The sequence below is a fragment of the Globicephala melas genome, chromosome 7 (assembly GCF_963455315.2).
Source record: "Globicephala melas chromosome 7, mGloMel1.2, whole genome shotgun sequence".
Lineage (NCBI taxonomy): Eukaryota > Metazoa > Chordata > Mammalia > Artiodactyla > Delphinidae > Globicephala > Globicephala melas.
This window is the reverse complement of record NC_083320.1, coordinates 86,178,181-86,191,737: the sequence shown is the minus strand read 5'-3', so window position 1 is coordinate 86,191,737 and position 13,557 is coordinate 86,178,181. Positions and strand designations below refer to the sequence as shown.

The 13,557-nt window shown below is 37.0% G+C and overlaps 1 protein-coding gene across 2 annotated transcripts in view; it reads left to right on the top strand.

The window, feature by feature from the left end:
• Positions 1 to 13,557, top strand: part of ARHGAP15 (Rho GTPase activating protein 15) — a 622,372-nt gene that overhangs the window by 362,744 nt on the left and 246,071 nt on the right. For both annotated transcript variants that reach the window (XM_030883033.2, XM_070045860.1), the window contains exon 9: positions 3,935 to 4,057. In XM_030883033.2, the coding sequence (XP_030738893.1) occupies positions 3,935 to 4,057 (123 nt within the window). The remainder of the gene's footprint in view (positions 1 to 3,934; positions 4,058 to 13,557) is intronic.

Sequence of the window (13,557 nt, the reverse complement as noted above, 5' to 3'; positions counted from 1 at the left end):
TACCACATGTATGTGTTTTAATTTAAAAAGTACTTTTTAATCATATCATATTTACTAGTCCCTAACTGGCCAAAAAAATACCTCTTTTGGCCCTTAATTTCTTGACATTCTGTCATGGAAAATGACAAGATTTTGAGGTGAGACTAGACATAGAAAATGGTAACCTGTGAAAATTTAGATTGATTATTCCATATCATTTCAAAGGCAGACAGACTTGAGACCAGAATTACTGAGGTAGATTTCTCCTGAAGGATAAGTGTTCCTTTAGCTCCCAGTACTAGAACCCAGAGCCACGGGGCTTTGATACAGCTATCAATTGGAGCAGATTATATATGACTGGACCCAGATGAAAGTTGATAGGATAGCATATAAGCACAGTATATTAAGACACTCAGAATGACTCATCCAGTCATACAGTTTTGAATCAGTTAATGCCTGACATTCATGGTCCTGTAAAAGCAACTATGGCTTGCGTGGGTTTTCAAGGCACTTGCTATTTCTCCAAAATGACCTGAGGTCTGTTCCTCCTCTAAGAACCCTTAGTCTCTTATACTTCAGACTCCTTATCATGATGTATTATTACTACATAGACCGTATGCATTTCTAGCCACAACAGTTAAATCCAGCACTGCCATGTATTCAGTAGGTGGTCAATGTGTGTGTGTGTGTGTGTGTCTGTGTGTCTGTGTGCGTGTATCACCTAGCAGCACTGTCCAAAAATATCTGAGCTATGTGTGTAATTTAAAATCTTCTCATAGCCACATTTTTTAAAGTAACAAGTTTTAATAATATATTAATTTTAACAATATATTTTTTAACAAAAATATCCAAAACATTATTATTTCAACCTACGGCACAAGCTGCATTTCAAGTATTCCATAGCCCTGAGTGACTAGTGGCTACCGTATTGGACAACACAGGTCTAAAGCAGTGCTCCTCAAACCATTTTATGTTCAAATGCACAAAAAAAATGATAATATTTGCATAGCCCACTGGAACAAATAAATAAGACTTCTCATAGCCAACAACAATTTCCCATGGGCTCAGGTTGCCTTGGTCCTGCTCAATTACACAGAGTGCTGAGGGCATCCGTAAATCTCACTCTATATAACCATCCTGTCAGGTATAATAGTTGGGACGCTCTGGTCTACAGCAGTGCTTCCCAACCTTTTCAAGTGATAGACCCATTGACCACACTCACATGAGAGTGGTTGTACTTGTATAAACAGCTCATTTAATTAACAGATAGCAGATAGATAAACAATAGATAGATGATAGATCAGATATGTATGTTTTACATATATATTTTTATATACATGCTACTTATAGAGAGATATATTATTAAAATAATAGGGTTTTTTTTTTTTTTTTTGCTTTTCACTGTTGCTTTACATTTTGTCAGCGTGGGAGTAGCCCTTCCACCACCAATAAACAAGAACTGAAGCAGGTCCTATAACTTGTCCCTTCAGTTTAAGGGAATGATTCTCAGCAGGGAGCACTTTTCCCCCCTCTCACCCCAGAAGACAGTTAGCAATGTCTGGAGACATTTTTGATTGTCACACCTGAGGAGAGTGTGCTACTGACATATTGTGGGTAGAGGCCAGGGAGGCTTCTCAACATCCTTATCCTGTACAGAGCAACTCCCTGCAAAAAAGAATTTTTGGGCCTAGAATATCAATAGTACTAAGATTGAGAACCTTACTTTGAGGTAATAGAAGATATTATGGTCTTATAAGTAGCAAGTACTGTCTCAACTCAGTATTTAATAGTGTATAACCCCATGTGATAATCAAAATTTTGAACTTAATTTAAAATTAAAACTCCACTCTACACTTAGCTAGGAGGGGGGCAGGATGTCTTCCTCTTCTTTTCCTTAGCCTAACACTTCACTCCAACTCCCCATTTTGCTAACGCAAGTTTATAACTACTTTGTGGTCAAAGCTAGAGGAAGGAGGTTGCAAAAATGTCCTTATTTGACCAGTTATAAGAAAGCTTCTCACACTCTAGGCCTGGCAGAATTTTTAAAGCATACACTCTCCCTTAGGCACTTTTGCGGGTTCCTTGGAGACCCCACTGGGAAAATTTGACTTCAGATCCTCTAATTCAGGCAATTTATTTTCTTCCAGCTGCAGCTCCCTCCTAAGTCTCTCTCTTTTCTCTTCTGAGTTCCTCAGGAGAGGATAGAATGACTCAAGTGAAGCTCCCCTACAGCTGTAACTTAGTAAAGTGTTTTGCACCCAATAGCTACTTAAAAAATTTTAGTTGATTAAAACCATTCTACTTGAAATGACTACGTGAGCTCCTGATATTTCTGTTTTCCTTCCCCCTCCATTCTTTCACCAATACTCCAATACATCAGAATACCAGATAAAAATCCGAGACTGGTCCCATATCCAAACTGGACCTTGGACAAGTTACTTAGCTTGACTCTCTGACTTAGCTTCTTCATCTCTAAAATGGATGAATTAGTTTATATACTTCAAAAGGTCATTTGAGATTTGATTCAACAAATATTGACTAAACACTTACTAATTCTAAACAGTGTTTGAGGTATTAGGGACACATTAGTGAACAACATTTGTAAAAGTAGATGAAAATCCCTGCCTACGTGTAGCTTACATTGCAGTAGAATTAGGTTAAATCACGTTAGGTGCTTAGGAGAATATCAAGCATAAATTACGGTGTCAGTACATTTTAGTCATATTATTATTAACCCAACTGAATGATTGGCTTATTCTAAAATATGATTTGAGAGGAAAAGAACTTTTATGTTCCTCCTTAAGTGCCCCAAATCCTCACATGACGTCAGTAATTAGATTAAGACAGTGAAGGGCCCACTTACGATCTGTATCTCAGGTCATACAGATAATAAATTCCTATCATTTCAGGAATTATTAATGATAAGAATCATTGTTAACAAGTTAGTTAATAAAGTCATTAATAATAAGATAACTTGAATGTATTTAGACTCCATGCTTAATGAAGGTACAGACCTTAAGTGTTACGTTCATCATTGAATTCACAGCGTTTAGCATGGGATGTGATAATCAGTAGACATTCAGCAAATATTTGCTTAGGAAATGAATTTGATGCACACCTAACTTTGAAGATAACAGTGAGGCTAGGAAACTGAGGATGGGGGACTGATGAAGACATGGCAAAAGTTTGAGGCAATATGTGTTACAGAATTTCACCTAGAGGTAATTTCACACACATCAGAAGAGTAAGAAATACCTGCTTTCTGAAAAAGAAATCACTTTGGGTTAACTTGATAAAGAAAATTGATGAAATTATTTGGGCAAGCAGGATCTTTGAAAATGCCTACATTTCCTACAGGCAGTATATAATCACAATTAATTGAAATTAACCAGAGCTTTTTTTTTTTTTTTTTGCGGTATGCGGGCCTCTCACTGCTGTGGCCTCTCCCATTGCGCAGCACAGGCTCCGGAGGCGCAGACTCAGCGGCCATGGCTCACGGGCCCAGCCGCTTCGCGGCATGTGGGATCTTCCCGGACCGGGGCACGAACCCGTGTCCCCTGCATTGGCAGGCGGACTCTCAACCACTGCGCCACCAGGGAAGCCCAACCAGAGCTTTTTTATCTCTAAGTTAGATTAACTTTTCTACAATATTGTGTATGGATACAGTTAGGTGGAATTATACAGATAAAGATTATTGTGGTAAATATGAGGAAATGAATGTGAGATAAATTGTGAAAATATGGAGCTAACCACATTCTCATTACACATGCATGTTGCAACAGAGCTAATATTTTCATATGGACAAATTTTTACTCCTATGCCCTGTCTAAACAGAAGGGCCTGAGCTATTAATTCAGGTAGCTGTCCCATAACTACTGTTTTCTATTCATATTTGCATAAAGTAATAATCATAAAGGAAAAATTTACTGAAAGCCTCTTTTTTTTAAATCTCCAGTGTTCAGACTGCATCATAGTGCTTCTGATACAAGCGACAAAAACCGAGTTAAGAGCAGATTAAAGAAGTTTATTACCCGAAGACCTTCCCTGAAAACTCTGCAAGAAAAAGGACTTATTAAAGGTATAGAACATTTTATACTTTTACTGTAACAGTGAAAAATAAATGTGCCTCTGTGTCCATAGTTATTCAGCTCTAAAGGAGTATTAAGATATTTTAGTCTTTTTAGGTTGCTTATTAAATGTTCTGCTCTGTAACAGAGGAAAAAATAGTTGTCCAGAAAACTAATCCTGAGAAAATAAAGGTTGTTTCAGAGGATCATTGAAAAAAAACACCTAGTGTTGCCCTCAGAGGATCTGGGCTCTGGACCAGCAGCCGAGAAGAAATATCCTAGTGGCCCATCAGAATGATCCCATGTCCCCACATGGCTGGACAATCCTAGTTATACCTGTCGTCCCAGAATACTTAGTAACAGCAGCCCTTTTCATTCTCAGATGAGTCTTGATTTGTACTGTAAGTTGTCTGATCATGTAGTCATAGTCTGAAGTAAGTGCGAGGAAGAAAGTGCTAGGAGGAAAGTCCAAGATAAACTAGTGTCATGAAAACTTACAGATTTGAGAGCTGGAGAACCTAGAACTCAATCTAAACTGAAATAAGCAGGTACTTTTGCAAATATATCTAAAGTATATAAAATATCCTAGACCAGCTCAGCCACCAGAATAAAAAAACACTCTGGCAATAGACTGTAATTGGAATTCAGACCTTGGTTCTACCACTCACTAATATGGACATTGAACAAGTTATGATCTCTGAGCCTCAGATACCTCTTCTGTTAAATGGGTATACTTATACCCACCACTGAGAGGACCACTAAAACAAATAAATGAGATAATCCATTTAAAGGATTTAACAGAGTTTCTGGAACATAATTATTCAAGAAATGTCCTCTGCTATTATTAATGCCATTATTATTCATTACTGTCGTTATGACCGGTAGTGTACCAGATAGATGAAAGGATGGATGGACAGATAAAACCAGTGATGTAGATTTCTATCACTGGAAATCATCACTTAGATCACACAGGCAAATATATTATTTTCCTAAGAAGAAAACATGCATCAAGTCCATTATTCTCTCTGGTTTTCAAATTTTCTAACTGATGCATATATTTTGAAAGTTAAATTACAAGAAAGAATTTGAAAAGAATTGGGGCTAAAATAAAGTCCTAAAATAAACTTTGAGAACAAAGTTGAAAGACTGATCCTTATAGAAATCAAAAAGTGATTTAATATGCAATTATTTCTCAGGAACAGGACAAAGCAGATAATATTTTCAGCACTACTTAGAATGAGAATGATTTCAATAGTTTAGACTGTTTGACCTATCAATTTCAGTCCATTTTAAAAGAGGTGAACATATCACAAAAATCATCTAGCGTTCTGAACCAATTGTGAAAGGTGAACTTTTATGCAGCATGAACATACCTATCACTAATAGAATGGAAAATTCTTAGAATGTAAGCATTTGCAAGTAGAACTAGAACGTGCTTTAAATCAGTCTTAGCTCAGACTTTTACTGTCTGAAGTGTCCTTTTCAGTGGACAGCATTTGGTCCTCTACAGATCCAACTTCATATAGTAATACAGTAGTACCTTCAATTCTGCCTTTGAATTTATCCCCTAGATTAAAAGTTTCTTAGAAAGGATTCATGTTACCTGCCATCCTGACAAAATATAAAACCAGATAAGTAGCCCAAACAATCCCAATGTGACATAAAGTCCAAATTTTTCATGACTGTGGCAAAATAAAAGGGTTTTAATTCAGTGGCACAGTCTGGCCCCAGTCAAAATGCTAAAGAATTAATAACCATAGTGCTCTAGAATTGGTCTCAGAGAGCGGCAGAGAAACCGGATGCCTGATGCAGTTTTCATACTGATGTAATGGAACCACCGAACACACTCCAATGATACATTTCCTATCTTAGAGCTCCATTACATTTTCACCATAGCTGACCAATGAGTCAGTATTCATTAGTAGGACTATGGAAAATCTATGTGAAATTCCAATTTGATAAGCTTCCATTGTTGTCTTCAGTGGAATTTTCTTCCAAATACAGTTCAAGTTATGCAAATATAGTCACTTCTTGGGCTTGTTTCAGTTTTAACTGTGAATTTTTTGTAAGGCTTCTTCTGAGACTTTTTTTTTTAACCAAGTAGAAAGGATTAAACCAATTTTTAAAAAACGCAGGCCTAGTCAAATTTAGTACTTTAAGTCCATTTTCTTAGCATATCTAAGGCAAAGACTTAGAAAAAACCAATGAAATCAGTGTTTCTGATTGGTTATGAAAACTCACATAACATAAATTAATGATTAACAGTTAAATATTTAATTTCTCCAAGTAAAATGACTTAACTCTTTCAAGAGAAGAATTATTTAGAAAGAGGGATAATGCCTTTAAATTTATTCTGCAGTGCATTTGACCAAAGAATATATATCAAATTCTTTAAACTGTCTAATTTTCCACATGTGGAATAAAGGCCTCCATTACCAAGGTTTGGGAAAGCTTTGGTAGTTTGCGTCTTGCAAGTGTGCTTCCTGATACCTGGGGGGCGGGGGTGGGGCTTGACAAGGCCACAGACACTTTTCAAAGTGTTTACTCTTTTATGTAGTGTTCCCAACAGACTGAGAGGCCTGAGTTTTGAATTCAGCCAGCCTTTATTGAGCCCTCACTGTGGGGCAGGAAAGGCTGTGTTTTATGGACTTTAAATGCCCAGCAGAACTATATTCACAAAGTACTTTATGTGAAAAGAAAACTGTCCCAGTATCACACAGTCTAAGCTCAGTCACAAAGCCTTTCTTCAAAACCTGTTTTTAGGACTCACGGAGACCCAGCCAATATGTGATTTCTTTGGCCAGGTTTTAGATCTGGAAACAGTCTCTTGATGGGGCTGCATTTTCTGATTTCTTTAATATGACTAATGAGAAGGGTACATTGTGATGCCAAAAAGGGGCCATCAGATAATTCTGAATGATCACCCAGTGGAAGGAAATCGTAATAGCTCAGGTGGGCGTTGCAATCATTGTGCCATTGCAGGGGTAGCTTCTGAAAAGCTTTCAATTTCTCCAAGTGCTTTCACATTTGCCAAGGGAATGGCAAGAGCTTTTTAAAAGTATGAGTTTATTACATTGAGCCTCTCATAGAAAACAAAACTCCAATCAGTATAATATGTAAATTATAGGGAAGAGGGTACATTTTAGGGTGGTAGGTGTGCTTATACATGTCCTCTACTTGCTTTTGGAACTGAGATTATAGCTCTTTAGCGTCAACCAAACTACCTTATGTAATCTTTCAAATGGCAGCATTGACATCCAAGAACAGAAAACACTTGGCAGTGCAATTTTTAGAAAAGATAACAATTGGTTGGTTTTTTAGGAGCAACTAGTGTTTCCTTATATCAAAATGATAGAGTTAGAAAGTACTGTATATTTAGAAAGTGGTTTCTTTCATCTTTGTATGGACAAAACCATACTGGATGATATTAGCAGAAATTGAGAGTAACGCTGCACTACTTGTATTTTTTACTCAGTATATTGTAGAGGAAACAACCAGTCTGAGGATGAAATAGTATGCCTCCAGGATTTATGATGAAAAGCAGTGTTTTCCTGCCTTACCCCAGTTTTCCTTCTTGCAGGGCACCGTTTGGAATGGTTTCTGTTCGCAGCCCTTCTGGTGGCTGCCTCCCTATCTTACGTTATTGTTATTTGGGGTATAGATTTTTGTCAATATCTTGCTTATCTGTAATGTTTTAATATCTTTATTTATAAAGCTTAGACATTACCTCAGATTTATTTTACAATGAATCTGACTTAATTAAACTAGACTTCATCTACCTGGCCCTCTCTTCCCCAAATACTCAAATATAGCCGGTCTTGCTGTTACTGTTGGCTTCCTCTGAAACATCCAACATACTTGAACCTCTATTTATTGTTCTGTTAACCATAGAAAATTGAGACTTAATGCATCCATTGGCAAGATGAGAAGCATAGTGTCCTTTGCCCTTTCATCTCCTCTGCCTTTGCTATTGAGTCTTCTATGTTTTGAAATTTTATATTATTTCACTGGTTTCTGTAATTATGACTTATTTATAGGTTGACTCTAAAAGCAGAAAACCAAAAAAACAGCTTTCGTATGATTATGATTAGGTAAGGCTGCTTACTGCAGCACCAAGTACTAGACCTCCTTCCCTTTTCTTACAATATCATGACCCTGTGACTCTCAAAGAGAAATGCACCTTGATCCTGGTGAAAAAGATTCTCCTTTCTTTTACATTTGAAGGTTATATTAGTAAGTTTATGTTGTTTCACAACCACAATCAAGTCTTCTATTTCCCACCCCCCACCCCGCCCCCCGCATATTTTGAATCTAAATGTGAAAAAAACAGTCAGTTAGTCATGAGCATTTAGTTCATATTTATCATGTAAATATTATGGAATTTTTCCCCAGGTAATTTGCCAGATTGGATTAACTTATCCATGGGTCCAGTGCTATGCCGTTTCGGCCACACATATTATAATGTTCTTATTTCTAAAGCTTATGCTTCATCATTTGCTTATAATCATGCTATTGTTTAGTTTGATATATTTTTGGATTGTGAATTTCTTGTACAGATGTTTTTTTTTCCCCCCAGAGTTTTATTTTTTATTGCTTTCTGAGCCTGTACATCCTCAAAGGCTTTAATCCTCTCAATTAAACATTCTATATACTTTAGTCTGTGACTCCCTGGTTTTTACCCCAGGATGTTTTCTAAAGTCCTTCCACCATCCTACTTCATTTGTATTGGTTGCTTTCCAGACTTCACATTTATCACCCTGTGATTTCCTTTCACTGATCTTCTGAGTTGTATTCACTGTCTTCTGAATCACATGCCTTTTCTTTCTTGCTTTAATTTCTTCTATTTCTATGTAACTCCAGTGACTCATTTAGGAAACATGAGAACTTGACTGCCTAAAAATATGTTCAGGATGCAGGCACACTTAATCAATAGTTTAGTTGGGCATAAAATCCCATTGCCTCTAGAATACAGAGTTGCAGCTTCCATTCTTACTCTTGTTACTTTGAATTTTTTTTCTTTCAGAATCATTGAGGGTTTTTTTGTTTTTTGTTTTTTGGGCTTTGTTTGTCTTTGAGATTCTGTAATCGAGATAATGTATATTGGCAGAATTTTTAAAATTTATTCTGCTTGGCACTCAAATTGAGGAACAGTGACTCTTCGGCTCTGGAATTTTTTCTCTTTATTATTATGTTAATAAGTTTCTCCCATCAGTTTTCTCTGTTTCCTCTTTTGTGATCTTTATGATGTGAGTGTTAGATCATCAGGATTGATTTTTCTCATGTTCTGAAAGAATTCTCAGTTTGATCCCCCCTTTTTTTTTTTAAATTTTCATTTATTTATTTATTTATTTTTGGCTGCGTTGGGTCTTCATTGCTGCACACAGGCTTTCTCTAGTTGCGGTGAACGAGGACTCCTCTTTGTTGCAATGCGTGGGCTTCTCAGTGCGGTGGCTTCTCTTGTTGCGGAGCATGGGCTCTAGGTGCGTGGGCTTCAGTAGTTGTGGCACATGGGCTCAGTAGTTGTGGCTCACGGGCTCTAGAGCACAGGCTCAGTGGTTGTGGCACACAGGCTTAGTTGCTCCGTGGCATGTGGGGTCTTCCCGGACCAGGGCTCGAACCTGTGTCCCCTGCATTGGCAGGAGGATTCTTAACCTTTGTGCCACCAGGGAAGCACCCCCCTCCACCTTTATATTAATTTATTTTTACTTAAGCAATTATATTTTCAATTTTCTAGATGTCTTTCTTATTCTCTGTTCTTTCTTGCATACCTCACTCTCTCACATACTGTGAGGGCAAAAATTTTGTTTGACCATGCTACTCCCATTCCCAATAGTGAGGATGGCACTTAGCACTCAATAAACATTAATTAATTGAATAAGTGAGAAAACAGAAAATAGATTATACATATATATATATATATATATATATATATATATAGAGTGTGTGTGTGTGTGTGGTACGCGGGACCCTCACTGTTGTGGCCTCTCCCGTTGCACAGCACAGGCTCCGAATGCGCAGGCTCAGCAGCCATGGCTCACGGGCCCAGCCGCTCCGCGGCATGTGGGATCTTCCCGGACCGGGGCACAAACCCGCATCCCCTGCATCAGCAGGTGGACTCTCAACCACTGCGCCACCAGGGAAGCCCAATAGATTATATTTTTTTCTAACTTACCTAAGGATATAAATTAAAATTTGTTGTTTTGTACTTTTAGGTTTTTTTATTTTAAAATTTTCTCTACTTTGAATCATCGATTTCATCTGGTTCCTTTCGTTCATATATTTTTCTCATTCTATTTCCATCACATTAGTGACTTGACTCAAATATCTGGTGGGCCGTGGTTGTCCATTCTTATTACAGAATGAGGCTCCAACAAGATAAGCTGGAACTCTGCATACATGGGTAGAGGTAGCTTGTCAATGAAATGTTTTTGCTGGACTATAGGGACTACCACATCAGTCTCAAATATCAAATATTTCCATTGGATACAGTATGTCTTATATACTCTGGATAAACTGAATCAGTCTTTATAGAATTTTTTGTGGTGATAGAAAATTTTCAACTCTATTTTACAATTAAGAAAACTGAATTTATTTGAAAGTAGAGCAGCTTTAGAATGTGACTAATCTAAGCTTAAAGGTTGATCCTGTCATTTACCAGCTGTATAATTTAATATTTGGTTATCGACTTCTTGATATACAAAATTTACATCATAAAACTTAAATGAAATGATATATGTAAAGAATCTCACACAGTGCCCATTAACCATTAGATAACCATTATCTTAACCATTCAGCAACTCCCTCCCTCCCTTCCTTCCTTCTGTCTTTGCTTCCTTGTTTTCATCTTTCTTTCTTTCCTTTCTTTCCTGCTTCTTTCTTTTCTTAATTATGTTTATGGAGGAAATCATGGCCAAGATGACCCTAGGAAACCATTCTCCCAAGTATTCTTTTAGTGTATGAGAAATCAGTACAAACAAGTGTCAAGGAAAGGCAGCAGTAACTCATTTACTTTAAGGAAAGTATAAAGATCATTCGCAGTTGGCTCATGTTTATCTTTTTTGGTAATTTTTATCATGGTGCTCTTTATACACAAATGGGCATGAGCTCATTTTCTTTCCTATCTACACCCATTTACATGGTGTCATCTAATTGCTAGAATGTTTAATAATTACCCACACAACTAATTATTTAAGGTTTTTGTCATATGAGAAAATAATGTCTTTTAAATCACAGTACTTTTGTAAAAGATGTCAATTATATTGAGAAGTAAAGAAAGCTTTGCTATCCAAGTTTCAGATACAAGTTGTCAGCCCTAAAGGTTCAACAGTTATGTTTATGAATAGCAAAATCGTTAAGAGGAAAGTATTTTTAAAATAATTTGTTAGAACTAATGTATGACAAAGTAACCTACCTGTCACATCATTAATTTAAGCAAAAAATATATGCGCAACACTGCAATATACCTTTGAGTAGAGGTATGCTCCAACTTGCCACTTTATCAGTGTTAGTCTAAGAATAATTATATTTGAATTTATATACTGGGGCATGGGTCTATCATTGCTGGGGCCTGAAATACTCTCACAACTTCCACAATATGCATTAATGTGCTTAAAAATATCTTGTAAATCTTCTTTTCTTTAAACTTCTTTATGGTTCATAATTGAACTGTGATCCTTACGTGTGAGCTGTGTCATGATTTAATATTAGCCAAAATTAATAGCCAACCTTAAGCTGCTTTATCTTGGCCTATAAGCTTCCTGGTTCCTCTGCATTTAGAGTTCCCAGGCAATTTCTGTTATTTAAAGGCTCTTGGGAGCTAATGTGTTGGTAACAGAGTACCACATAGATAGCTTTTGTTCAATAATAAAATACAGGTCACCATGAAAGGTGACAAATGTTGAGAAAAAAGTGCACCTGGGTAGCAGGTTAAGCCCATGTCTTTTAAAAGCTTGTTATCCAAGGAGGAAATGATCCTGATATTATGAGATATTAAAATCAAAATAACTTTAGAACAACAGGAGAAAAATGAGGTCCAGAAATGGGAGTGAATTAGGTAAGCAGGAAAAGAATGAGCCAGAATAATAAATTGGTTTCCCTGAGGTTCAAGAACTTATTTTCTTATGGAGGGAGACCTTTTCACACAGGATTAGTTAGAATATATTATTTGAGATGGTGACTTATATATACTTGATTTTTAGTACATACAAAATGGTTTTACCAGTAATTTCCTGGTATAACCTACTATATTTTATATACTATATATATTTTGTATATCTGCAAATAATATTTTCTATTATTGTTATTTTTTCTTCCTTTAAATTATATTACTTTCCCTTTGAGTAAAGTTCTCAAGATCTTTGTCTTTTTTTAAGTAAAAGAAAGTTCCAGATAATAGACTTTAGCCTTAAAGCTGACTAGATTCCTGGTAACAGGCATGCTAAATGCTGAGAATATAAAATGAATAAGACCCAGTTGATTTGAAACCGGCATATTGGTATTTTGTTGTTAGCCAATTGCCTCTAAAACCCATGTTAATTCTTGCCCTGGCAGTAGATGCTGGTTTTATTCATTCCATGGACTATCTATCATTAAAAGATTGTCCAGAGTTTTGGCATGCCCTACAGGATTAGTCTAATCCTAGTGCCAGTTCAAAATACTGTCTTTAAGCCTTCCAGGTAAAGGACTGACAAGTTTCCTTAAAATAAGAAGAAATCAGCATGAGTGCCAGTAAGGAAACAGTAACAGGTAGAGACAGGTTTTGTTTCATCATAAACCATGTTTCAAGCATGCTCTAACTCAAATTGTGTGTGTGTGTGTGTGTGTGTGTGTGTGTGTGTGTGTGTAGACTGTATAAAGGCTAGGAAACCTCCCCTCCCCATCCCTGACATTGCACCAGCCCAAGTTTATATGCTCTCTGAAGCATATCCTCAACTAGTTGCAGATGACCAAAAGTCAGGCCAACGTGATATTTCCTTCCTGTGCCAGGAGGCTGCTGCACTGCCCTCTGGAGAGGTGGTCTATGACCCGTTCAATCCTCTAATCACATCCTAAATCTTTCCTCCATGAAACCACCTGAAGAGAAGAAAAAGATGCAGGGCTCTCCTCAGTGTTCACAAGAATCCCCTTTTTAAAGGTTAGCATTTATTATTGATACCCTGCTGTTTTCCAGCAGGTGTTCTCGTACCACATAGTTCCCTCATGACTCCTAAACCCAGCTCACAGACAGTGGAAGATTCTTCAGCTTAATTCTTGTTAGCTTTTCAGGGCCTCGGTAGACTATACGAACTGTATCCAAAGCCAGTGCTGGCGCTTCACTTTCTCCTTTGTCGTTTTTATAATTCTACTGCTTATACAAAGTACTAGCCGTTGATTTCTTTTTGTGGTGAGGTGGATAATTGAGGGAGCAGAAAGCAGAATTTCTTCCTGACCTGCAGACTGATAATTTGAACAAATGTGTGAATAAACGCTTCATTTGTAGTGAGATGAATTGAATTTTTCATAGTGCTTGGGA